We start from the raw sequence: 26940 nt of genomic DNA, 5'->3' as shown, positions 1-26940 counted from the left end.
AATTATTTTGTAAATTTACTTTTTACTAAATTCTTTTATTTTAATTGTTATATGTTTTTTTCATATTTTCATTTAAATTTTTCAATTAAATATTTTTTTTTTAATTTTTTATTCAAATTCGATTCGAATTGTTAATTCTGTATATAGAAACATTAAATTTTTAATATTTATATAAATTCTTAATTATTTATCTTATTGGTGTTTTTGGTAATATTTTGTTTATTATATATTTGTTTTATTTAATTATAAAGTTTTATTTTTTATTTGTTACATTTTTCTAATTTTTTTTAATTTATTTGGAATTTTTATTATTTAACATTATCAATTTGTATTTGTGTTTCGCTGCTGCCCGTCGGCTGCTTCGCGTTTTTGTGTTTCGCAGCCACCTACTGCCTGCTCCTGGTCGCCTGGTAGAAATCCCAGTTTTTCGCAGCAAATTGAAATGCATTTTTCCGCAGCCGACGTCGGCAGCGCCGGACAGCAGCGAAACAAAAATGCTTATAACCAGTGGTCGGTTTTGTGTGATCTAAGTTTTGAATTTTGCAGAATCGCATGACCTAGAATTCTAGAGAAGAATATTCCGTGTTGGAATTATCAGCGAATTTATAAAATTAAAAATTTGTGTGGAATCGCATATTTTCATGAAAAATACACACGAAATGCATTAGTTTTCATAAATATGTTTCAGAAAATGGTGTTCATAGTTAGTCAGCGTCATTAGTCGTCCATTGAGTACCTCACTTGTTCAATAAAACACAATTTTTCCTATAATATTTTACTTTTAATGTTCGCACTAAATTGCATAATTTATTGCACAATATACGCAATATTGTGTTGTTTGAACGACTGTTTTTGTTCGCTACACATAATTATTCATTTTTACTTAATTTTTGTATCCTCCTTTTCTTCTATGCATACGCAAACGCTGGTTGCTGCACCGAAATGTGTTCCACTTTGGTGTTGCCATATCTTCCACTTTTGAAATATTTCATAAAACTTTATATGCTCATTTAAGGTTGAAAATCATCTAGTTTCTATATTTGCGAGTTAGAACTCGAAATTCCGATGTTTTAGCGACTTTTACACTGAAAATTTGCGATTTGCAACACATTTTTATTTCTCTAAATTCACTTGTTATTCCAAGAATAAATCTTATTATACAGGATTATAGAGCATCCGATTCTGCAAATTTTGGCATTTTTAGTTTTTGGCCACGACCACTGGTTCAAAAGTTATTCGCATTTTTATGTTCGGCAGCTACAAATTTGAAATGCTGGAAGCGGGAAGTGGCGAGCCCCAACGGAAACCGGATATGACCAACTTCCGGTCCCACACTTTCGACTTCCGGTCACCAACTTCCGGTCTGGACCCCAAACCGGAAGTGGCGGACCGTTATTTTCATTTCCGGTTTCCGGTCTGAAACAACTTCCGGTCCCGCCACATCCCGCTTCCGTTAATTCAAATTTGCCCCTTTGCATATGCAACACCATCGCGCAGCTCTGCGCTCTGCTGGCGCCGCTGCCCGAAAAATGCATTTCAACTTGATGCCAAAAACTGGGATTTCTACCAGGCGACCAGGAGCAGGCAGTAGGTAGCTGCCGAACATAAAAATGCGAATAACTTTTGAACCAGTGGTCGTGGCCAAAAACTAAAAATGCCAAAATTTGCAGAATCGGATGCTCTATAATCCTATATAATAGGATTTATTCTTGGAATAACCAGCGAATTTAGATAAATAAAAATGTGTTGCAAATCGCAAATTTTCAGCAAAAAGTCGCTAAAACATCGGAATTTCGAGTTCTAACTTGCAAATATAGAAACTAGATGATTTTTTACCTTAAATGAGCATATAAAGTTCTATGAAATATTTCAGAAGAGGAAGATATGGCAACACCAAAGTCGAACACATTTCGGTGCAACAACCAGCGTTTGCGTATGCATAGAAGAAAAGAAGGATACAAAAATGAAGTAGAAAATGAAGTATTATGTGTAGCAAACAAAAACAGTCGTTCAAACAACACAATATTACGTATATTGTGCAATAAATTATGCAATTTAGTGCGAACATTAAAAGTAAAATATTATAAGAAAAATTGTATTTTATTAAACAAGTGAGGTACTCAATGAATGGCTAATGGCACAGACTAACTATTGACAGGATTTTCTGAAACATATTTATGAAAACTAATGCATTTCGTGTGTAATTTTCATGAAAATATGCGAAATTCTAATTCAGTTCTTTTAAAATTTATTAACTGTATTTTTTACTGCTATTTAACACTATACATATAATTATATTTTACCGAACAGCAAATTTGACAATTTCTTAAGCTTTTTTTGAGATCTGTCGCTTAGCCGAAAATAAGTGGAAACTTAATTTCACTGAAACTTCAACTTGGGTCCAACAAACCATATTGGAGAAGACGTTTGACTAGAGGATGTTGTTGCAACTGGTTGCCTATACCTATGTTATATTATTTTATTAAAACATAAACATTTTATTTATTTTTATTTTATAAAAGTTATTTTACAAAAGTTTTCCAATAATTTCTTTTTATTTTTCTTTGTTAAAATCACTTTATTTAATATATATTATTCTTTATTTTTTGCAAAAAATTAAATATTTTTCGAACGGTATAATATTAATAAATTATTTTGATTTAAAAAGAAATATCTTTTTATTTAAATTATTATTTTTACCAATTTAAAAAATTTTCTGCATATTAAAAAAATTAATTTTCCATGAATAAAAATATTCTAAAATCTACTATGTTATACATAACACATTACCAGAAAATAATATGAAAATTGCATTTAATAAGAATTTAAAAAATAAAAATTAGTAAAATAAACACTATAAATATATGTATCTATATACATAAAAATATTTCCTTTCAAATTTAATTCAAAAACTTCAATTGATAAAAAAACATTTCAGCCTATTTTAAACTTTTTCTTTTTTTTTAATTTTAGGTTTATTATAATATTTAAATTATATTATTGTAGAAAAAATAATAATATGAAATGAAATAAAATGTATTAGCGTGAATTAACTAAATAAAATTAATAAAAATATCTGTACACATATGCTTGTTTAAATTATTTCCATATTATATTATTAATTATAAATTTTTTTTATTTTCTATAATGAAAAAAAAATTTCTAAATAAAAATATATGTATATGGTATTCTGATATAAAAGTTACTATTCCATATAAAAAATATATCCAAAACATACATGTAGAGTTTAAATAAAATTAAATATCAAAAGTACACCTGTTGTTTTATTTAAAATAATTAATGTCTAATAACTAGAGGGGTTAATGAATTAAATTTTACACGTAAGTATGGACTTTGGATATATAGAAAATAGCTCTACTAATTGCTACAAAAAACGCTTCCAGTATCAATATTTTACTGATTTCTGTTCACTCTACAAGTCTCTCCTTAACATTACGTGCACTTACTCAAACATTTTCTGCACATTTCAAGAGCTTTTATGCAGTTATGTTGAATAAATGCATCACCATTTTTCATTTGATAAAAATCACTTAGGCCACCTTATAAATAAATAATGAAATATGCTCTATTAAATGCTCTAGGCTTTAAGCTTTCATACGACGCCTCAAACATCAAAATCGGTCCACTAATAAAGAAGTAATGAGCATTTACAGTTGAAGCCCTTACTCACTGCACGCTTGTTATAGAGGCTTTCCCGAAGCTGTGTTGTTGTATTTGTGACACACCCCCTTCATTAGCTATCACTTTATACCACCAATTTCACTGTATTTCTATTTCTCTGTATCAACATACACTTAAATGTTTCTTTCTAAAATAACTCTTTTAAAAAATTAAGTTTAGTAAACTAAATATTGTCCAAAGAGTAGATCATGACCTAAGCTTTCATATGACACCCCAATCGTCAAAATCGGTCCACTAATACCGAAGTTATAGCCGAATAACCAACCACTTTGCCAGCACTCACACCTACGCACCCACACATGCATGCGGGAAAAATTGCCGGCACGCGATTTTCGCTGTTTCTGGCTACCAGCTACTAGGCAAACAGAACCATGCAGTAGGTAGCTGCCGAATGGTTTTTCGCTTATAACTTTGTTATTAATGGACGGATCGGAAAGATTGAGGTGTCATATGAAAGGTTATCGCTTGGCGCACAATCTGAGCGGAATTTAATTTAAAAAAAATTATTGCATAACCATGATATTTTAGAATGAAAAAAATTTAAGTAGTTTTTATTAAAAAAATAATGTTTATAGTTAAATAAATTACACAAAATTTTATGTGAGCAAAGAATAGGTCAAAAGCTATAAGACTGCATCTTTCAAAATCAAGTTATAGCCTTAAAAAGTGTTTTTAGCGCAAGTTAAATGTGAGTAAAAACAACCTTAAAAAATATGGATAAAAATGGAATTTTCTTGAATTTTTTTTTTTGCAATTTGTTTGTTTAATCGTAAACTAATTCGATGTACACGTTTTTATTCATAAAATATAATATTACTAAAATTTTTCATACAAATTCGTCGAAAAAAATTTGCAACACAAATTTCTTATATAATTCTTATACCTATAATAATAAAGAATAATCCATCAGCTGCGCCAAGCGTCAAGCTTTCATATGACACCTCAATCTTTCCGATCCGTCCATTAATAACAAAGTTATAAGCGAAAAACCATTCGGCAGCTACCTACTGCATGGTTCTGTTTGCCTAGTAGCTGGTAGCCAGAAACAGCGAAAATCGCGTGCCGGCAATTTTTCCCGCATGCATGTGTGGGTGCGTAGGTGTGAGTGCTGGCAAAGTGGTTCGTTTTACGGCTATAACTTCGGTATTAGTGGACCGATTTTGACGATTGAGGTGTCATATGAAAGCTTAGGTCATGATCTACACTTTGGATAATATTTAGTTTACTAAACTTAATTTTTTAAAAGAGTTATTTTAGAAAATAAAAAGTAAGTATAAGTTGATGCAGAGAAATAGAAATACAGTGAAATTGGTGGTTTAAAGTGATAGCTAATGAAAAGGGTGTGTCATAAATACAACAACAAAGCTCAAAGGCACTGCGGGAAAGTTCTGTAACAAGCGTGCAGTGTGTAAGGGGTTGAGCTGTAAATGCGTATAACTTAGTTATTAATGGACCGATTTGCACGTTTGAGGTGTCATATGAAAGCTTATGACTTTAGCTAGTTGTTCAGCTTATAATTATGTAAAAATGCAGCGAAGGTAGGAATGTAGTTCAAGTAAGAAAAGGTGGAGCGTTGTTTTTATGGTATAAAGTGAGCTTAATACGTGAATTCTGTGTATTTGTGCCGGGAAGGAGTCTTCATATTTTCGTTAAAAATACTTACGATTAATTATTCCACTCAACAATAATAAAAATAGTTATGTTTTTTTATGTAATATATTTTTTATTAATTTTTTGGTTTTATTTTGGTTTATTGCCCTGCTACTTACATACAAAAAATTATAATAATCATTATGATAAATACATAATATTTAATTGCGAGTAGAGTACGCGTTCATTGTTCGTATATTTCTTAATATTTGTTTATAACTACATACATATATAGCAAATATATTATATATATATATAGTTGCGTTATACGTTGTTTATTTATATATAAGTGTATATATTTTGGTACAATAATTTAAGGAAATTATTTTTTTTAATAAAAAAAGTTTTTTAAAATAATTTTTTAGGACAATAAAAATTAGAAAATGTTTTTTTCATTATTTTTTTTTTATAAAAAAACTAGAAAAAAGGTAAAATGTAATATATTCTTTTTCGAAATAAATTTTTTTTTAATAAAAAAGTTTGTCCCAAAAAAATTTATAAAATAAAAAAAAGTTTTTGAACAAAAAAATTAAAAAATATTTTTTTTATAATTGTTTTGAGAATTATTTGAAAAAAGTTAAAATTTTATTTGCAATATATTTTTTTCGAAATGATTTTGTTTAATAAAAAATCTTTTTCAAACAATTTTTTGTCCGAAAAAATAAAAAATAATAAATTTTTAAAGAAATAAAATTAAAAAAGTTAAATATTATTTACAAATGATATAAATAATTTTTTTTATAGTTTACAAATAAATTATAGATATTTTTTAAACTTCGGTGAGTGCGCTTAAAATGTTTAAGAGCGTGTTGAGTTACCTTTTTGCGTTAATTTGTAAAAGTTTTTGGTTTGTCACTGCCAAATAGTTGTTATGTTTGTAGACTTGTGTGTATGTTTATGTCAAAATTCGCTCGATTTCTAAATCTAATATGAATTATTCCGTTGCTATAGCGTTCTTTGTGTTGAATTTGCAATTTTTTCCAATTTTTTTTTTCACATAAAATTTGCATTTTTTCTTTGCTTTTGTGTTTTCTATAAATTATAAATTATTTACATCGCTAAAATACTAAGCTAATTTTACAATTCTTTTTGTATATATTTTTAAATATATATGTATGTATATGAGTATGTATGTAAGCCAGTTAGCTAAATATAACGCCATGTCACGCAGCGGCACAAAATGTCATACAAACAGTTACACATACAATAATAATAATAATTACTTATTTTATTTTAAGCTAACACTATTTTTTTCTAAAATTTAATTGCTATGTTTTTCCTTAACTGTTTCAGCAATTCATTAATTTTATTTTTTTGCATTTAGTATTTTTTTTTGTAATTTACAATACATTTAGTGTATATATTCAAGTATAGTATATATAAATATAATAAATTTGTAGTGAAAAATTGCATTTCAATAATAAGAAAAATACTATTTGTGACTTTCAGCATAACAATGAGTGCAACTTAGCTATAAAATATACATATATAAGTGTGTATGCTTGTATTTATACTCTCATTCGTTTTGATTTCACATTTCATGTGCTTTTGTAACGGTATTTTAGTGCTAACTAACAGACAGAGTATTCAATTATGATTTTTCGGAAAATGTGTACAGTGGTGGCCATATCATATGCAACTGGAACGCGATTTTAGAAAAAGTATATATATCGTACGATTAAACTTTGCAGACTGTTGATTGAAAATTAAGTTATTTTAATTTGATGTTTTTACTGTTATTTAACGTTTATAAAAACAAATATTCTCATTATTTAAAAAAAATACAGGTAACATTTTAATTACATCTTTATTTAAATTATACTCTTTTAGAAAAAATAATAATATGAAATGAAATAAAATGTATTAGCGTGAATTAACTAAATAAAATTAATAAAAATATCTGTACACATATGCTTGTTTAAATTATTTCCATATTATATTATTAATTATAAATTTTTTTTATTTTCTATAATGAAAAAAAAATTTCTAAATAAAAATATATGTATATGGTATTCTGATATAAAAGTTACTATTCCATATAAAAAATATATCCAAAACATACATATAGAGTTTAAATAAAATTATATATCAAAAGTACACCTGTTGTTTTATTTAAAATAATTAATGTCTAATAACTAGAGGGGTTAATGAATTAAATTTTACACGTAAGTATGGACTTTGGATATATAGAAAATAGCTCTACTAATTGCTACAAAAAACGCTTCCAGTATCAATATTTTACTGATTTCTGTTCACTCTACAAGTCTCTCCTTAACATTACGTGCACTTACTCAAACATTTTCTGCACATTTCAAGAGCTTTTATGCAGTTATGTTGAATAAATGCATCACCATTTTTCATTTGATAAAAATCACTTAGGCCACCTTATAAATAAATAATGAAATATGCTCTATTAAATGCTCTAGGCTTTAAGCTTTCATACGACGCCTCAAACATCAAAATCGGTCCACTAATAAAGAAGTAATGAGCATTTACAGTTGAAGCCCTTACTCACTGCACGCTTGTTATAGAGGCTTTCCCGAAGCTGTGTTGTTGTATTTGTGACACACCCCCTTCATTAGCTATCACTTTATACCACCAATTTCACTGTATTTCTATTTCTCTGTATAAACATACACTTAAATGTTTCTTTCTAAAATAACTCTTTTAAAAAATTAAGTTTAGTAAACTAAATATTGTCCAAAGAGTAGATCATGACCTAAGCTTTCATATGACACCCCAATCGTCAAAATCGGTCCACTAATACCGAAGTTATAGCCGAATAACCAACCACTTTGCCAGCACTCACACCTACGCACCCACACATGCATGCGGGAAAAATTGCCGGCACGCGATTTTCGCTGTTTCTGGCTACCAGCTACTAGGCAAACAGAACCATGCAGTAGGTAGCTGCCGAATGGTTTTTCGCTTATAACTTTGTTATTAATGGACGGATCGGAAAGATTGAGGTGTCATATGAAAGGTTATCGCTTGGCGCATAATCTGAGCGGAATTTAATTTAAAAAAAATTATTGCATAACCATGATATTTTAGAATGAAAAAAATTTAAGTAGTTTTTATTAAAAAAATAATGTTTATAGTTAAATAAATTACACAAAATTTTAGGTGAGCAAAGAATAGGTCAAAAGCTATAAGACTGCATCTTTCAAAATCAAGTTATAGCCTTAAAAAGTGTTTTTAGCGCAAGTTAAATGTGAGTAAAAACAACCTTAAAAAATATGGATAAAAATGGAATTTTCTTGAATTTTTTTTTTTGCAATTTGTTTGTTTAATCGTAAACTAATTCGATGTACACGTTTTTATTCATAAAATATAATATTACTAAAATTTTTCATACAAATTCGTCGAAAAAAATTTGCAACACAAATTTCTTATATAATTCTTATACCTATAATAATAAAGAATAATCCATCAGCTGCGCCAAGCGTCAAGCTTTCATATGACACCTCAATCTTTCCGATCCGTCCATTAATAACAAAGTTATAAGCGAAAAACCATTCGGCAGCTACCTACTGCATGGTTCTGTTTGCCTAGTAGCTGGTAGCCAGAAACAGCGAAAATCGCGTGCCGGCAATTTTTCCCGCATGCATGTGTGGGTGCGTAGGTGTGAGTGCTGGCAAAGTGGTTCGTTTTACGGCTATAACTTCGGTATTAGTGGACCGATTTTGACGATTGGGGTGTCATATGAAAGCTTAGGTCATGATCTACACTTTGGACAATATTTAGTTTACTAAACTTAACTCTATAAATGTGTTATTTTAGAAAGAAACATTTAAGTGTATGTTGATACAGAGAAATAGAAAGAACAGTGAAATTGGTGGTTTAAAGTGATAGCTAATGAAGAGGGTGTGTCATAAATACAACAACAAAGCTCAAAAGCACTGCGGGAAAGTTCTGTAACAAGCGTGCAGTGAGTAAGGGGTTGAGCTGTAAATGCGTATAACTTAGTTATTAATGGACCGATTTGCACGTTTGAGGTGTCATATGAAATCGTATGACTTTGGCTAGTTGTTCAGCTTATAATTATGTAAAAATGCAGCGAAGGTAGGAAGGTAGTTCAAGTAAGAAAAGGTGGAGCGTTGTTTTTATGGTATAAAGTGAGCTTAATACGTGAATTCTGTGTATTTGTGCCGGGAAGGAGTCTTCATATTTTCGTTAAAAATACTTACGATTAATTATTCCACTCAACAATAATAAAAATAGTTATGTTTTTTATGTAATATATTTTTTATTAATTTTTTGGTTTTATTTTGGTTTATTGCCCTGCTACTTACATACAAAAAATTATAATAATCATTATGATAAATACATAATATTTAATTGCGAGTAGAGTACGCGTTCATTGTTCGTATATTTCTTAATATTTGTTTATAACTACATACATATATAGCAAATATATTATATATATATATAGTTGCGTTATACGTTGTTTATTTATATATAAGTGTATATATTTTGGTATAATAATTTTTCGAAATGATTTTTTTAATAAAAAAAGTTTTTGAAAATAATACTTTAAGACAATAAAAATTAGAAAATTATTTTTTTTTATAATTGTTTTGAAAAAAATAGTTAGACTGTCACTATTCGAATAAATGAAAATTGTTTGCAGTCTAAAAGCCTTTGATTTTCCAGATATATGTCCGTATTTTCCAGATATATACAATGTGCGGTATAAATCGGTTGAGAAGTGTTCGGGCAGAAGGGCACGAACAAAACCGACCACTGACCGACCCAAAAAAACCGGTTCTTCACAGAAAGCCGACTTCCCATTCGTCGAAGTTTTGCCCGAAAATGTCCCAAAGCCCCACCCACCGACCGCCCACACTGCCACGAGTGTGTCCCAAAAAAACCGGTTCCAAAAAGTAACTGCCGCAAAAAACCGAAAAAATTCGGCAGCAAGTGGGTAGGGGTATAGAATAGCGAACTCAAGAAACATACCACGCAGTGTTGTATAAGTCATATTTTAATTTTGCATGTGAAACAACAAAAGTGTTGGTATGACAGTCATAAAAAATAGCGAGTTTTTTGTTAGTTTTAATGTTTCACTTTTTTCAATAAAAATAAGAAAATTAATGAACTTGCACTATTCGAATAGTCGACAACGAACGGTTAACCGAATAGTCGAAAATGAGCGGTTAATCGAATAGTCGATGACTGACGACTATCCGAATAGTGAAACCGAATATTATTATTCGAATAATGCCCTATTCGGTTAATTCGGTTAGTCGATTAGTCGAATACCAAGAGCTCTAGTCTGCACCATGACCTAAGCTTTCATACGACACCTCAAACATCAAAATCGGTCCACTAATAAAGAAGTAATGAGCATTTACAGTTGAAGCCCTTACTCACTGCACGCTTGTTATATAGGCTTTCCCGAAGCTGTGTTGTTGTATTTGTGACACACCCCCTTCATTAGCTATCACTGTATACCACCAATTGCACTGTTCTTTCTATTTCTCTGTATCAACATACACTTAAATGTTTCTTTCTAAAATAACACATTTAAAGATTTAAGTTTAGTAAACTAAATATTGTCCAAAGTGTAGATCATGACCTAAGCTTTCATATGACACCCCAATCGTCAAAATCGGTCCACTAATACCGAAGTTATAGCCGAATAACGAACCACTTTGCCAGCACTCACACCTACGCACCCACACATGCATGCGGGAAAAATTGCCGGCACGCGATTTTCGCTGTTTCTGGCTACCAGCTACTAGGCCAACAGAACCATGGAGTAGGTAGCTGCCGAATGGTTTTTCGCTTATAACTTTGTTATTAATGGACGGATCGGAAAGATTGAGATGTCATATGAAAGCTTGACGCTTGGCGCAGCTGATGGATTATGCTTTATTATTATAGGTATAAGAATTATATAAGAAATTTGTGTTGCAAATTTTTTTCGACGAATTTGTATGAAAAATTTTAGTAATATTATATTTTATGAATAAAAACGTGTACATCGAATTAGTTTACGATTAAACGAACAAATTGCAAAAAAAAAATTTCAAGAAAATTCCACTTTTTTTCATATTTTTTAAGGTTGTTTTTACTCACATTTAACTTGCGCTAAAAACACTTTTTAAGGCTATAACTTGATTTTGAAAGATGCAGTCTTATAGCTTTTGACCTATTCTTTGCTCACCTAAAATTTTGTGTAATTTATTTAACTATAAACATTATTTTTTTAATAAAAACTACTTAAATTTTATTCATTCTAAAATATCATGGTTATGAAATCAGTTTTTTTAAATTAAGTTCCGCTCAGATTGTGCGCCAAGCGATAACCTTTCATATGACACCTCAATCTTTCCGATCGGGCCATTAATAACAAAGTTATAAGCGAAAAACCATTCGGCAGCTACCTACTCCATGGTTCTGTTGGCCTAGTAGCTGGTAGCCAGAAACAGCGAAAATCGCGTGCCGGCAATTTTTCCCGCATGCATGTGTGGGTGCGTAGGTGTGAGTGCTGGCAAAGTGGTTCGTTATTCGGCTATAACTTCGGTATTAGTGGACCGATTTTGACGATTGGGGTGTCATATGAAAGCTTAGGTCATGATCTACACTTTGGACAATATTTAGTTTACTAAACTTAAATCTTTAAATGTGTTATTTTAGAAAGAAACATTTAAGTGTATGTTGATACAGAGAAATAGAAAGAACAGTGCAATTGGTGGTTTAAAATGATAGCTAATGAAGAGGGTGTGTCATACATACAACAACAAAGCTCAAAAGCACTACGGGAAAGTTCTATAACAAGCGTGCAGTGAGTAAAGGGTTGAGCTGTAAATGCGTATAACTTCGTTATTAATGGACCGATTTGCACGTTTGAGGTGTCATATGAAAGCTTATGACTTTGGCTAGTTGTTCAGCTTATAATTATATAAATGTAGGATTGTAGTTCAAGTAAGAAAAGGGGGAGCGTTGTTTTTGTGGTAGAAAGTGAGCTTAATATGTGAATTCTGTGTATTTTTGCCGGGAATAAGTCTTCATATTTCCTTAAAAATACTTACCATTAATTATTCCACTCAACAATAATAAAAATAGTTATGTTTTTTATGTAATTTATTTTTTATTAATTTTTTGGTTTTATTTTGGTTTATTGCCCTGCTACTTACATACAAAAAATTATAATAATCATTATGATAAATACATAATATTTAATTGCGAGTAGAGTACGCGTTCATTGTTCGTATATTTCTTAATATTTGTTTATAACTACATACATATATAGCAAATATATTATATATATATATAGTTGCGTTATACATTGTTTATTTAGATATAAGTGTATATTTTTTGGTACAATAATTTTAGGAAATTATTTTTTTTAATAAAAAAAGTTTTTTAAAATAATTTTTTAGGACAATAAATATTAGAAAATGTTTTTTTTTTATTATTTTTTTTATAAAAAAACTAGAAAAAAGGTAAAATGTAATATATTATTTTTCGAAATAAATTTTTTTTTAATAAAAAAGTTTGTCCCAAAAAAATTTATAAAATAAAAAAAGTTTTTAAATAATTTTTTTGTTCAAAAAAAATTAAAAAATATTTTTTTTTATAATTGTTTTGAGAATTATTTGAAAAAGGTTAAAATTTTATTTGCAATATATTTTTTTCGAAATGATTTTGTTTAATAAAAAATCTTTTTCAAACAATTTTTTGTCCAAAAAAATTAAAAAAATAATACATTTTTAAAGAAATAAAATTAAAAAAGTTAAATATTATTTACAAATGATATAAATAATTTTTTTTATAGTTTACAAATAAATTATAGATATTTTTTAAACTTCGGTGAGTGCGCTTAAAATGTTTAAGAGCGTGTTGAGTTACCTTTTTGCGTTAATTTGTAAAAGTTTTTGGTTTGGCACTGCCAAATAGCTGTTATGTTTGTAGACTTGTGTGTATGTTTATGTCAAAATTCGCTCGATTTCTCGATTTCTAAATCTAATATGAATTATTCCGTTTCTAAAGCGTACTGTGTGTTGAATTTGTAATTTTTTCAAAATTTTTTTCACATAAAATTTCTATTTGTTTGCATTTTTTCTTTGCTTTTGTGTTTTCTATAAATTATAAATTATTTACATCGCTAAAATACTAAGCTAATTTTACAATTCTTTTTGTATATATTTTTAAATATATATGTATGTATGTATATGAGTATGTATGTAAGCCAGATAGCTAAATATAACGCCATGTCACGCAGCGGCACAAAATGTCATACAAACAGTTACACATACAATAATAATAATAATTACTTATTTTATTTTAAGCTAATACTATTTTTTTCTAAAATTTAATTGCTATGTTTTTCCTTAACTGTTTCAGCAATTCATTAATTTTATTTTTTTGCATTTAGTATTTTTTTTTTGTAATTTACAATACATTTAGTGTATATATTCAAGTATGGTATGTATATATAAATATAATAAATTTGTAGTGAAAAATTGCATTTCAATAATAAGAAAAATACTATTTGTGACTTTCAGCATAACAATGAGTGCAACTTAGCTATAAAATGTACATATATAAGTGTGTATGCTTGTATTTATACTCTCATTCGTTTTGATTTCACATTTCATGTGCTTTTGTAACGGTATTTTAGTGCTAACTAACAGACAGAGTATTCAATTATGATTTTTCGGAAAAAATGTATGACAAACGCACAAAGCTTTCAATTAAAGCTTTTTAAGCCAGGACAAAAAATCGAAAGATTTGCAAGAGCTTACTAAAATTATGTTAAAAAGTTGTTGAAAACTATACAAATGATTGTATTTACATAACATTTGAGTTCCTATATCATTTTCAATAAAAGCTCTAAGGCCTTGAAAGCTTTTTAAATATAACATTATAATTTTGTAAAAAAGTTGTTAAAAGTTATGCAAACGGTTACATTTGCGCTCCAACAGCATTCTCAACAAAAGCTCTGAGGCTTTGAAAGCTTTTTAAAGATGCCATTGAAATCTTCAAAGTTTTGTGAGCTTTTAGGGAAAGTTAACTACTTAAATCTTTGCAAATATTATTTATTACAACAAAGCTTTTATAGCTTTCTAAACATATGTTAAACTTTCACTTTCGAATTATACTCTATATAGATATGTATAAAATTCTTAATGAAACTGTGAAAATTTTTACGCCCGCAAAGACTTTATGTAAAAGCTTTAAAGCTATTTGAGCTTTTAGGGAAAGGTGACTATTCAAATCTTTGCAAATATTCTTATTACATCAGAGTCTTAACAGTTTGTAAAAAATATATTAAGCTATGCCTTTCGAATTATACTCTATATATGTAGAGCTTTTGAAAGTTATTCAAACATTTATTATGAGCGTTATAAAATACTTAAAACACCAAAATGTCTTTCTTCTATAAATTAAAAAAAAAAAGATATTTAAAAAAACTTTTAAATTGTTTTGTAAGCTCTGAAGAGAAACAAAAAGTCTTGGAAGCGTTATTGAGATGTCACTAATATTTGCTACTAAGCTTTATGTTTTGAAACACTCTTCGTTCAATTAATATGTCTAATAAGCTTTCAGTGTCGATTTGTTTCGATTAAAAAACTTCTAAATTGCTTTAAAAGCTTTGAAGGGATAAAAAGATCATGAAAACTTTATTGAGCTTTCATCAATAGTATTAAGTTTGTTGGCTTTTTGTAATTTTTTAAGGGATAAATAAGCTCTTCGAAAGTCTTAGAAGCACAAAAACTGAAAAAGCTTCCTTGGCAATGACTTTAACTTTCGTTTAGTAACTCTAAAATACCGTTACAACATTTGCCGCTTTTTTTACATTTGTTTGTATATAATTTAACTTCAACATTCATTTTTGTTATTGTTTTTTTAAATAGGAAACATAGCAGTTCGACTTTCGATTCATGACAATTCTTTCGTAAAGAACTTAAGATATTTCTTAGTAGCTTCGTCTCTAATTAAAAAAGAAAGTTATGAGTATTAATCATAGAGTTACGAAAACGGTTCGGGCTCTAGTTATATCTTTTTCGATATGGTTGAATACTTCGTAGGCATTGGAAGACTTCCGAGCCCAGGAAATGTCGTTATAGCTTCAAAAGCTATATAAAAGCTTCACAAAGTTAAGGGTACTTTTTTGATAAAAATAAATTTTAACTTTGGAGCAGAAATTTTGGTTTTTGTGAGCAATACCTAACGGTTTTTGTGGAAGTTGCGCTTACTTATTTACCATCGAAACCTGGTGCGAGCTTTAGTAGCACGAAAAAGATTGTGTAGCTTGTTAGCTATAAGCAACTGCAGCTCGATTCTAGATTCAGATCTAGAAATAGTCGATAGAAATAGTTTAACTGAGTCGTCGATCCCTAAATCGTAAACTTAACATACTTTTTAGCGCGCACACTAATAATAAAAAATCGCCTAATGTCTAGATTATTTACACTTTTGCTCTTGCGATCTACTTGATGCGCTGATGATCGGGCGTACTCTTCAATATATCCGGCTGATGATGATGCGCATGGCCGTGTGAAGAGCTCATGGTGCCCTGATGACTGCCGACATGTGTACCGATGCCACCACCGCCACCACTGTAGTGCGATGAGCTCAGCGTATGCGAATGTGTCGAGTTGAGCGTGTGCGTGGCATGCGAGTTGAGTGTGTTGTGCGCCGTGGTGGTCGCATTGGTGGACATACCAGCTGTGGTGGTGCCGCAGCCGCCGAGCCCGGTACCCGTGCCAGTACCGGTACCAGTGCCACCGCCGGCAGGACGTGAACGCAGCGAACGATGTGAGCCATTGCGGGTGAGCGTATTCATTTGTGGCGTGCCGGGCACAGTGTGGCCGAGCGCATTCATATAGTCGGCGATTAACAGTGTTATTTCGAGTATCTTTGGTTTGCTCATGGCGAAGAGTAGCTTCTGTTCTTGTGTGCCGCACGTAGCCAACGTATCCTCATTGGAGACAACCAACATAAAATCATCCTGACAGCCGCCAAAAGTCATCACCGATGTGTACGGATAGCGTGCCATTGGTGTCATCGAGCTTAACTCGAGCACATTAAGCGCATCCTCGGAAACCGCCAACCAGGCCATGGCCTGATCAGAGTGACGCGGTTTGGCTTGGAAGAGACTTGCACCGAAGTAGGGCCATTTGCGGCAGCAGGTCAAGTAGATGCGCACACAATCGAGCGTTGAACGTCCCTTCAGCAGCATCCACTTCGAGATGAGCAACTCTTGCACCTCCTTCAGCTGTTCGGCGTTGAGCGCATCGCGATAGCGGTAGGGATAGAATTTATCGAGCGCTTTGATGCCAACATTGCTACCCGTGCCGCGTGATTTTTCGTGCGAGTAGTCGCCCATGTCGATTTGTGACATCAGCGAGGCCAACTCGAGCGCTAGATCGCGCGACAACGGAAAACGTCCCTGCACGATTTGTGCATTCGTTTGGTAGCAAAACAGCAGTCGTTCCTTGTCCGTTTCGAATTTGACTGTGTGCCGCCAATAAAGGCGATTTTTGTAGGTCAATTGTATGACGCGTGTATTTTCGAATTTACCGGAACCTTTTTCACGTAAAGCCGTCTCCCATTTGGAGATGACATCGCACAGTTTAGCGAGCGGATCGAGATAGTGTTCCAGATCCTTTTCGATTGGATCGTCGCTGAAGAGACAGAAACCATTTGTGGCGTCGCGTGTACCGATCTCTTGTGCGAGCGTAGTTTGAAACTCTTCGATAGTAGTCGAGCCGTCGAAAGAGACGACCTGAAATAAATTGTAAAATAAAGGTGAAGATTAGTAAAAAGGTGGAAGTGACCATGTCTTCTTATAAGGAATCCAAGTGTAAAGAAGCTATTAGATCTATGGTTCAAATAGTTTATAGCTTAGGCGGCCTCGATCAGCCGATAATAGATCCTTATTAAGCCGTGTAGTTGCAAATGAAAACTAACCGATCTTGCTAACCGATCTACTGAATATCAGATGAGGAAAGAAGTCATTAGAGCTATAGTTCAAATATTTTCTATCTCAGACGAACTGGACCAGCCGATAGTCGGTTTGGAGAGCTGATCTTTTTAAGCCGGTTAGTTGTACATGAAAGACCGACCGATCTTGTTAACCGATCCACTGAATATCAGAGGAAAGAAGGCATTCGAGTTATGGTTCAAATATTTTTTAGCTTCGGCGACCTGGAGCACTGGTCTTTAGAGTTAAACTTATTTAGCTGGTTAGTTGCAAATGAAGGACTGATCGATCGTGTTAAATGACCGATTGACCGACCGACCGGTTTGTTTTAAGAACCTTACTTGGCACATACTTATCCTTTGAATGAATATAAATGTACCGAAGAAAGTCGAGAGTATATCAAAGATCTGTCCGTTGTTTTTCATAAGTTACAAGGAGACCGACCGAGCTCACTACAACTTCAGAAACAGAATTTCGCAGTCTTCACTCACCTGATACGTGGTATTCATCATGTGCACCGGTATGGCATGTGGCAGTGAGTGATGATATGGATTTTTCAGCAATATAGACAGCACCTCCATGCGTGAGGGCTTCGTTTCGCGACCGCCATTCTTCAATGTACGCTCCAATGCGCGTTCACAATAGGCCGCATATTTACCCGTTTCGGTTTTCGTGTCCGCATTACGCGACAGATGTAGCTTCAGATACCAGAGAAGACGACTCGATTTGGGCACGAAGAGTGAGACGGCGAGTGAGAGCAATTGCCAGCCTTGGACGAACGAGTAGGCAGGTGGATTTGATTTGCAATCGATGATGGGTGGTGGTGCAGGTGCCTGTGTGAAAGTGAGAGAGAGAGAGAGCGTGAAAAGTTTAGTGTACACAATTTGAGTAGTTTTTTGTAAGTGCAAATTGAGCGAAAATCGTGAGCGCTCAGTTATTACTGTACGGAAATCGCATGCTATATTGTTTGTAAGAGGAATTATATGCATAATCAAAATTGATTTAGTTAGTTACATGTACGATTGTTAGTAAATTATTAATTTCCCCCCATACCTGTATGGATGTTGGTGAACTGCCGTTGGCCTGTGCGGCGCCACCTTGTTGTGTATCACAAGTGAATAGACTCTGCGTGGCGCACAGTAGTAGTTGCTGTAAATTTCGATTTACAAATTCGAATTTTTTTCGGTTTTTCATTTTTCATTTCACACAACATTCGTTAAACATGTAACGAGCGAGTGGCGTGTGGCGAGTGCGGGTTATAGTTAGTTTGTTAGCCATTTTTGGGTTGGGACGCGTCACCAAATTTGGTTTTTTGGAGTTTTGGATTGAGGCATGTTAGCGCACATACGTATATCAAAGAAACAATCAAAAAACAAGAGGAAACAAAAAGAGCGGAGAGAGCGAGAGAAAAAAAGGTATTGAGTTTGGTTTGGTGCGTTACAAATTTTGTTTAAAATTTCGTACATATTTTCTAAACATATATGTAATTACGCATGTAAATATGTATATTTGGAGGTGTCGTGGTATGGGTGTTGGGTGGGTGGTGTGTAAATTTCGCTTGTTGTTAAACTTTTTTAAATTTTGTTTTTTATGGTGTTTACTATGAATTTTTAAGTTTTCCTAAGTTTTCTACTTTAATAGAAGAATTTTTAAAATTTTCAAAACAAAATTGTGATGTTTTTTATTAAATTTTTTTTTCTAATGAGAAAATATATTTCACTAAAATTTAAAATGTCTAATTTTCAGAAATGAATAATTAAATGCCTGCTAGTGGCAGTCTAAATCATTTAAACTATTTGTTTTTAATTTTTAATATTATCACTAAAAACTGTTAAAATATTTAATTAATTATTTTTTCTTTTAAAATTTTTTATACATTTTTGATTCCCAATTAAAAAAATTAAAAAATAATAAATTCTCAAAACAAAATTACACAATTTAAGTTAAAAAATTTCCGGAAAATAATATCAAATAAAAAAAATTAAAAATTTCCAAAAAATATTTATATAATTTTTGTTTAGAAAAGATTATTTAAAAAAAAAACTAAAACTTATGTGTATTTTTTAATTATTTGTAAATTTAAAAAGCATTTCCTATATTTTTCCAAACATTTTTATATTATTATTTTGTATATTTCATATTAGATGTAAAAAAAATTTGAACAAATACCAAAAAATAAGCATTTATTATATTTAATATTTTATAGAAAGCTGTAGAAATATAAATGGGAGTATAAATTACACTGAAAGAATAATATGATTCTTTGAAAAGTGTTGCTAAGTTAAGAGCGTAATAAAATTTTTTACAATAAAAAAGAAACACTGAGTGAGATTAATAACACTCAAGAGAGTTCAGACACGCATTGAGTAAATTTTAGTAAACGCTATGAGAAACTCAACATAAAATTTAATGAAAATAAAAATTGAGTGAGTGTAAAATTTAGTTGAGCTGTTTGAGTTTGAGTTTCACTCAATTTAGTACACAGTATTATTGAGTATAGGAAAGTGTTAACAACAGATCGTGTGTAAAACCGTTATGAGAGCGTCATAATTATATTAGAGAGTTAAAAAAATATTGTGAAAGATTTATAAGAGAAAAGTTTGTGTTCAAGAAGAGAATTGTGTGTAAGGCCAAATTAAAAAAAAATGAGTGAGTGTAATATTGAGTTAAGTTGTTTAAGGTTGTGTTGAGTGGACTAAGAAGATCAGTTTGAGTTTAACTCTAATTATTAATTATTATTTTCATAATTGATGTAAGTGAGTTTGAAAAAAGTGTAAACAACAAATCGTATGTTTGTGTTCTTTGAGTAAAAACTATTGTTGTGTAATTATTTGAGTGTAAGATGTAAGTCTGATTATGTAGAAACCGAAAATATTTGAAATATATTTTTTATAAAATATATAATTTACAAAATTTACAAATCCAAATTTTGACAGAAACAAGATGAGTGAAAGGGATGAAATAGTTTGAGTGTAAGAGTATAAGTTGAGTTTAAAAATATGTCAGTATCTATTATGTTACATACAAATGTAGTATGCAGACTTTTGTTTATTTTCTAAGTGACGAAAATGTAATAAAAATTTACAGCAAATACATGTAAGTATGTTTATATGTATCTATTTAGACATTTATGAATAATATTTTTTGAGTTCTAATGCATATGCACGAGTGAAACGCTATTATTTTCATAAATAAATAAAATATTTGTGAAATTCGTTATATATTGAGCTGTTAAATTCTGTATATGCATAGTTTTAAGTACGAGGGTGTGTTAAATTCTCGTTATTTATATAGAAAAAATTCGCAGAACCGCTTTGAAGAAGTCAAAATCGATTTAATATATACATATATACAAATATACAGCTGAACTTCCATAACTTGAAGTGTCTCTAACTCGAAGTTCTGCATAACTCGAACACTTGAATTGGCAATAACGTTTATAAGCCAAATTTCATACAAATTTCCTCCAATAAAGTGTCGAAGTGTCTCTAACTTGAAGCTTTTTTGTGGATAATGGTGATTCGATTACTATTCAACACACCCTCGTATTTACATATATGCATTTAAATAAGGTTTGTTGCTTAAGTGAGTAAAGTAATGTTGTTTTCTTTTTTTTAGATTTTGTTTTGAACTTTTACAAAAAATGTTGTTTTTAGTTCCTTTTTTTATAAAATATTTCTAAAAAATATTTTAATTTTCATTCTTTGTAATAGAATATAGAATATACATATATTTTGCTATTATAGTGGCTAGTTCATATTTGAAAGACAGTTATGAGGGGAAATTGTTAAATATGTTAGTATAAAGTTAGCCTTATTCACAAAAAATATATATTTTGGGATTTTTTTAAATAAAATTTTCTTAATATTTTGCATGAATAAAGCTTTGATGTATGTAAGTATATGTTTAATATAGACAAGCACACGCTACAATTTATAAAATGCTTAATGCTAAATCATTTTTAATTTTATAAGTTGACTACTGGGCATGCAAGTATCTACACAGAAAATAAATTATGTAAAATACAAATTTAAAAAGAAAAAAATAAAATATTTAGTATATTTATTTTATATTTTATAATTTCTTCAATTATTAATTCGATTAGTTGTATATTTTTTTCAGTGTAAATTTTTTTACAAACCAACAAAATTTGGATATATACTTTTTTTCTTTCTCAAATTAAAAAAATAAAATTTGAATAAATACTAATCACCAAAATTAATTATAAAAATAATTTTTATTTAAAATAAATATGAAACATTATTTCTTCTTTAAAATAATTTTTCAAAATATCCAAAAACAAAAATTATTCAATGAAGTAAATTAGTTAAAAAGAATATATTCCTAACAATTCAAACTAATTGTTTTTTAATTTTCCTATAAAAATGTGTTCTTAAATAATTTTAAACAGTTCCTATTGCCTTTTAAGAAGTAGACCAAATGTGTGTGTATCTAAATTTAAATAATTCGCATCCAAAAATATATTATAAATATATATGAAATCTAAAATTCTGAAAATATTCTCAAATTTATAATTTTGAGATACCACAGGAGTTTCCACACCCTAATTTTATCCAATTTTTATGTTGCTTTTGTTATGTTACTTTATGTGAATGATGTTTTGGTGTACCGTTATGTGCAATTGTATTTGTAACACAGGTTAAAAACACGCACAAATTATATTACATTTCACTTTTTACTCAGGCGATCGCAAGCTCTTTAAAAGCGCATTGAAAAGTAATTTACAAGTGACGAGGTCAATTCATCTTTTTACAGTGTAAAATAAAAATTCTTTAAGTAGCAAAATGCAAATTATAAAAATAAAATAAATTATAGAAATTAAACTAATAAAATATTTTAATAATGAGAAAATGCAAGTGAAAATATTGTTGTATAGACAGCTTTCTCTCTATACACCGGTAGCTTAAAAACTCTTCGGAACTTTAACTCTCTTAAAATGAATGTGTCGTTGTTGTACGAAGAGCTAGAATCTTTAAAACTCATCGCTTGGAATATGCAAGAAAATAGCAGAGGGGCCACAGTAACTATTTAAAAGGTTAACTGGAAGTCAGTACTACAACAGAGGTTGTTAAGACTGCTGCCCTTGCGGATAAATGAGAGGCACTCACTGAGGTATTGAGACAAGGAAATCTGGTCCAATTAAAATATGGTATGAATAAACCTTTTTATTAATTCCTATCTTAGGTCGATCTCATACAAAGAACTTCAACCTTCAACTCTATTGTGACTTGAAACAGTTCAACATCATTTTGAAGGTAATTCAGATCTAATGTGGTCTTCATCTATGGAATAATATTGAAGTGCTCCGCAGAGACAAGTGTGAGTTCTGTGAAGCGAAAAGACCGTTATAAATAGAGATCTCGAGTGTTTCTAAACATAATGAAATGATCCTAAATACGGAGAATGCCTACGAGAGGTGAAACTGTGTAATCGGAACGGACCGGATTCATATTCAGCTAAGGACTAACATCTAAACATCATTCAACAACAACTACAATACAAAAATTCAATAACGGAGGGTCTAAAAGTTTAAACAGTTTTCTAATAGTTCATCCTTTTATATCTGACAAGCGGATCAGAGTTTTCGTCCTAATACAAATTTTTGGGAGCTTTTAAAGTCAAATGCAAAACATTGAAATTGATAGACTTAACGGTTGATGGACTTTTGAAGAATTATTATTGATAACTCTCGACAAAACTCGACTGGTAAACAATTAAGTTATGAAAGGAAGGGCTTGTTATCTAGGGAGTACGGAGCCGTATAAGCTCTTACATTTCAAAGGACGTTAGATTAGAATTAAATTCTGTTATGGAGTTTAACATGTCAGAAAATAAGAGTAAATACAAAAATGAAACAAAATAAACTAAAATAACTACCGTTCTATTCAACTAATTTGGTGCTTTGTTTTAGTTCAATTTGGGTTAGTAGTAATCGACACTAATACGCTACGTGGAACTCTACAAACGTATTATGACGTAAATGAAAACTAAAGGAACTGACTAAATCAATACAAAAACTAAAACAACAAGGGAACTAAACATGAAAAGCTTTTGCAACTTAAAAAACTTACGCGCGTTTGCTTGCCCAGTTTCTTGTTTACCTGGACGCCGACACTAAGCTTCTGGCCGGTGTGCCGCGAAGTCTGCTTCACTAAAATTCCAATCATTTCCGTTTGCAATTCGGGCATGTCCAGGCAGTGTTGTAGGGCGTTCTGTGCCAAGACGACGTGATAATCGATGCCGGGTTGGTTGACAGCCACCGACATAAATAGTTGAATGCTCTGCAGATAAGAAAGGAGGAACGATTAGAAAGTGGGTTTATGGAAATCCATTGTATTTGAATGAAGAACTTATAGAAGCGAATTTAAATGGTTGCTTGGAGCTTACCTTAAACAATTTAATAGCTTCGGGCTGCATGGCTTCCGAGTGTAGCGAGGTAAGCGGTGATGTGATGGCGTCTTTGGTATGTAATAAAATTGGATGGCGCCATAGAACACAATCTGGAAGAAAGACGAAAAGTGGGGTTATGAAGTAATAAATAGAGAATTTAGAGTTCTTATAAAGTTATTCATTATCAGGCGATGGATTCGTGGACTGCCGAGAGATATTCACGGTTTTGAGCCCTGGACTCTTAACTAAGACAACTACTATGAAACTCCGTTGGATATCTGACGAATCCGCACGATGTTAATAATAATAATAAACTACTCACTGGGATCTCCATCAGTCTCCATAAGTTTTTGTACGAGTTGCTCGTATTGTGTGCCCGCATTTGGACCACCACCCGACACCACAGTTAAATGGTATAGCCAATTATCACGTTCCTGTTTGCCGGGTAGTATAAGGTATGTGGGACCTTGATGTGCTGGATAAATGGCAACGGTAAGACGTGCCTGACTCTGTGTCGGATCTTCACGTTCCTCCGAGTCGGAGTCGGAAACATGTTCGACTTCTTCGACGCGTGCATCGCGCATATTTATCTGACCGAGTGGATTCTAGTGGATAAGCAACGATAATGTGAGTTTAATAAAAGTTTAAGTGGATTTCCAAAACATGCTTACCGTCTCGCCCGGCGCCTTAAAGTAGAGGAACATTTTACCCAAAAGCACACACCAACACTTCTTCGCATGTCCGTTCTTCACTTTAGTGACCCAACCCTGTATGGTGGGTTTCTGATCGTCACGACTCAACAGCAGCTTGGTCGCATTACGACGCTGCACATTCTGTAGCACGCGTATCCAATCGTCCATCGTAGCATTGGAGTCGGCGGTGAGATAGTAAACCTTTTTGCCGGTATCAATCTCAAATGTGGAAGCACCTTCGGCGCGATTAATGCGACACGCCTCATCCAACATGATTTGACCTTGTGGCTTGCGATTCACATCGTGCTGACTCTTCCAGTAGGTGAGTGTGCCATTCTTAAGGACAAACCAACGCTTGCGCCAGGTCTTCAGTTTGCCACCGAGTTTGGCGAGATGACCCATCTGAGGTAGGGAGCGGCAGAGAGAGAGAGAGAGACAGAGAGAAAAGGTGATACAGTTAGAGCATGAGATAAGGATTGGGTTAGAGAGAAAACGTAGTGTTTTTGATCCGATCTCTTATTAGTACTCACCTTTTCCAACGATTCGATCTTCTTACTCGGCGAATCCACATACGATTGCCGCATTAGCAGCGACGGCATGGAGGCATCCATGCATGTGGACTCAGATACCGCATCCGGTGGCAATGCATAATCATCCGACAGGCCTGATTCAAAGGAAATATCTGAAATTACTGTACCACGCATGTGGGGGAGACGTAGATGATTGTTGGTAGTCGCGTGATTGTTGGCATTGTTGTTGTGATTTGGTAACGGTAATGTTTGTGTATTGGTGTAAGGACCCAAATGTTGTGTATTGTTGTATGTGTGCATTGTGTTGTAATGATTGTTATGTTTGATATTTGTGTTGGTGTAATGTGTGTTGGATATGTGCATTTGGTGAGCTTCGAAAGAGAATTTTCATCATTTACGTTACAAAGTTATTGGAAATGTGCGCCAAATATTTTGAATTTTGATTTAATTTATAATTTTTTTCGGTGGGTTTAGTAAGGTTAATGAGACCAGGACATTTAATGGGTGCATATAGAAAGTAAATTATTAGAAAATGTATTTTATTTGCAAAAATTATTGGTAATTCAAGAAATATTACTGAGAGTTTGGTAAGTTGTGGAGAGGTCGGACTACAGGTTACTAGACTACTAATGACGGATGGAGGTTACTAGACTACTACTATGGACGTACCATACATGTTAGGTTGAGATCGATTGATATTATATACGGACGGACTCAGTCGGACCGAGCACAAGATGTAATATGAAGTAGTATTATCCTTCAAATTACATTAAAATTATAGTACTGTGTAATGACGTCATACTTGCGATAAAGTTAGAGTAAATCATCAACCTATATTATTTATATATATATTATAGCTTAGGCAGCCATTTTGGAGCTCGGTAGCTATTGATTCAAATAAAATTTAGACGTATATAGACTAATAAGATGGAAGGACACAGATCGGAACAGAGGAGCGAAGTATAATGTAATAGTAGAAGGAATCTTTCAAGACTTTTGGCTTAATCGCTTTCTTTTATACGACTTTAAGACACTTCTTTAGAAGCTGATATAGAATGGCTACCGGAACACCGTAAAAAGTTTGTTTTGAAGTCCAAAGGTATCGTGAAAAGTATATGAAAAGACAATTTGACTCTACACGAAAGCAAATCTAGCTCATGTATGGAATATTCTATGAAGAGTCTGTTGTTACGAAGATCTCAAAGTTTTCGCAATGAAATGCTAGAGCCTAACTCAAGACAAAAACTCATGGATGTCATTTAATTAACATAAAATACTGAGATAGTTCAGTAGGAACTTGAAATTCAATATTTGATGAGCCCCTGACAGCCAAGCTCAGAATATAGCGACAAGAATTGCATAATTTGCATGAAAAAGTGAAAGCTTCAGAGTAAATAGACTTTAAGTAGTAAGTGTAAGAGTAAGAGGTTCAGAGGTTCTAGAAGGCTACTATGGATTTAGGAAAATAAGGAAAACTAAATAAAAACTAACATTTTCATTAACATAAATAAAGAACTGAGCTACACAGTCGGGAACTACAGGGTAACTGGTTGTACTTTATAACAAAAAAAAATAACAATAAAACTTAAAAAACTAAGAGAGTGCATTCAGCTTCCGTTTTAGAGATAGTTTTAATTAGTTAGTATAGGAGTATAGGTGTTTAGTTGTTGTTGGTTAGGTGTTTCGACTTATACATAGGTCTGCAAGCACAATCAGCTACGTTGTTTTCCCAAAAAACCATTACATGCTTTCATACATACCACGAGCTTTCGTATTCTTTGGGCTCTCTGAACCGCTACGCTTAGCCGGACTCAAACTTGACGATGTCTTTAGACTTTTCGATGGACTTGATGCGCTACCCGATGTCGATGTTTCCGTGTTGTCGGTGCTCGATGAGTTGTGTGAATTGTGCGTTAGCATAACGGCATGATCTTCGCCATCGCTCGAGTCGTCACTGGAGTCGCCCGTGAAGGGCATGGAACGTATTTGGGAAGCGCGCTAAAGGTTAATGGTA

The 26940-nt window shown here is 31.9% G+C and overlaps 1 protein-coding gene across 9 annotated transcripts in view; it reads right to left on the bottom strand.

The window, feature by feature from the left end:
- Window positions 1-13986: 13986 nt before the first annotated feature.
- Window positions 13987-26940, bottom strand: part of LOC105208533 (uncharacterized protein CG43867) — a 349073-nt gene continuing 336119 nt past the window's right edge. For 5 of the 9 annotated variants that reach the window (XM_054232672.1, XM_011178424.3, XM_054232676.1 and 2 more), the window contains 9 exons: window positions 26687-26924; window positions 24927-25297; window positions 24376-24798; window positions 24027-24309; window positions 23702-23814; window positions 23386-23595; window positions 18347-18442; window positions 17785-18126; window positions 13987-17095 (listed from right to left, as the gene is read on the bottom strand). In XM_054232672.1, the coding sequence (XP_054088647.1) occupies window positions 15797-17095; window positions 17785-18126; window positions 18347-18442; window positions 23386-23595; window positions 23702-23814; window positions 24027-24309; window positions 24376-24798; window positions 24927-25297; window positions 26687-26924 (3375 nt within the window). In that variant the 3' untranslated portion in view covers window positions 13987-15796. The remainder of the gene's footprint in view (window positions 17096-17784; window positions 18127-18346; window positions 18443-23385; window positions 23596-23701; window positions 23815-24026; window positions 24310-24375; window positions 24799-24926; window positions 25298-26686; window positions 26925-26940) is intronic. The other 4 variants (XM_054232673.1, XM_054232674.1, XM_054232675.1 and 1 more) reach the window with 4 other exon arrangements.

Source organism: Zeugodacus cucurbitae, chromosome 5 (genome assembly GCF_028554725.1).
Source record: "Zeugodacus cucurbitae isolate PBARC_wt_2022May chromosome 5, idZeuCucr1.2, whole genome shotgun sequence".
Lineage (NCBI taxonomy): Eukaryota > Metazoa > Arthropoda > Insecta > Diptera > Tephritidae > Zeugodacus > Zeugodacus cucurbitae.
Note: the sequence above shows the minus strand (reverse complement) of the source record. Positions and strands in the feature narration are given on the sequence as shown.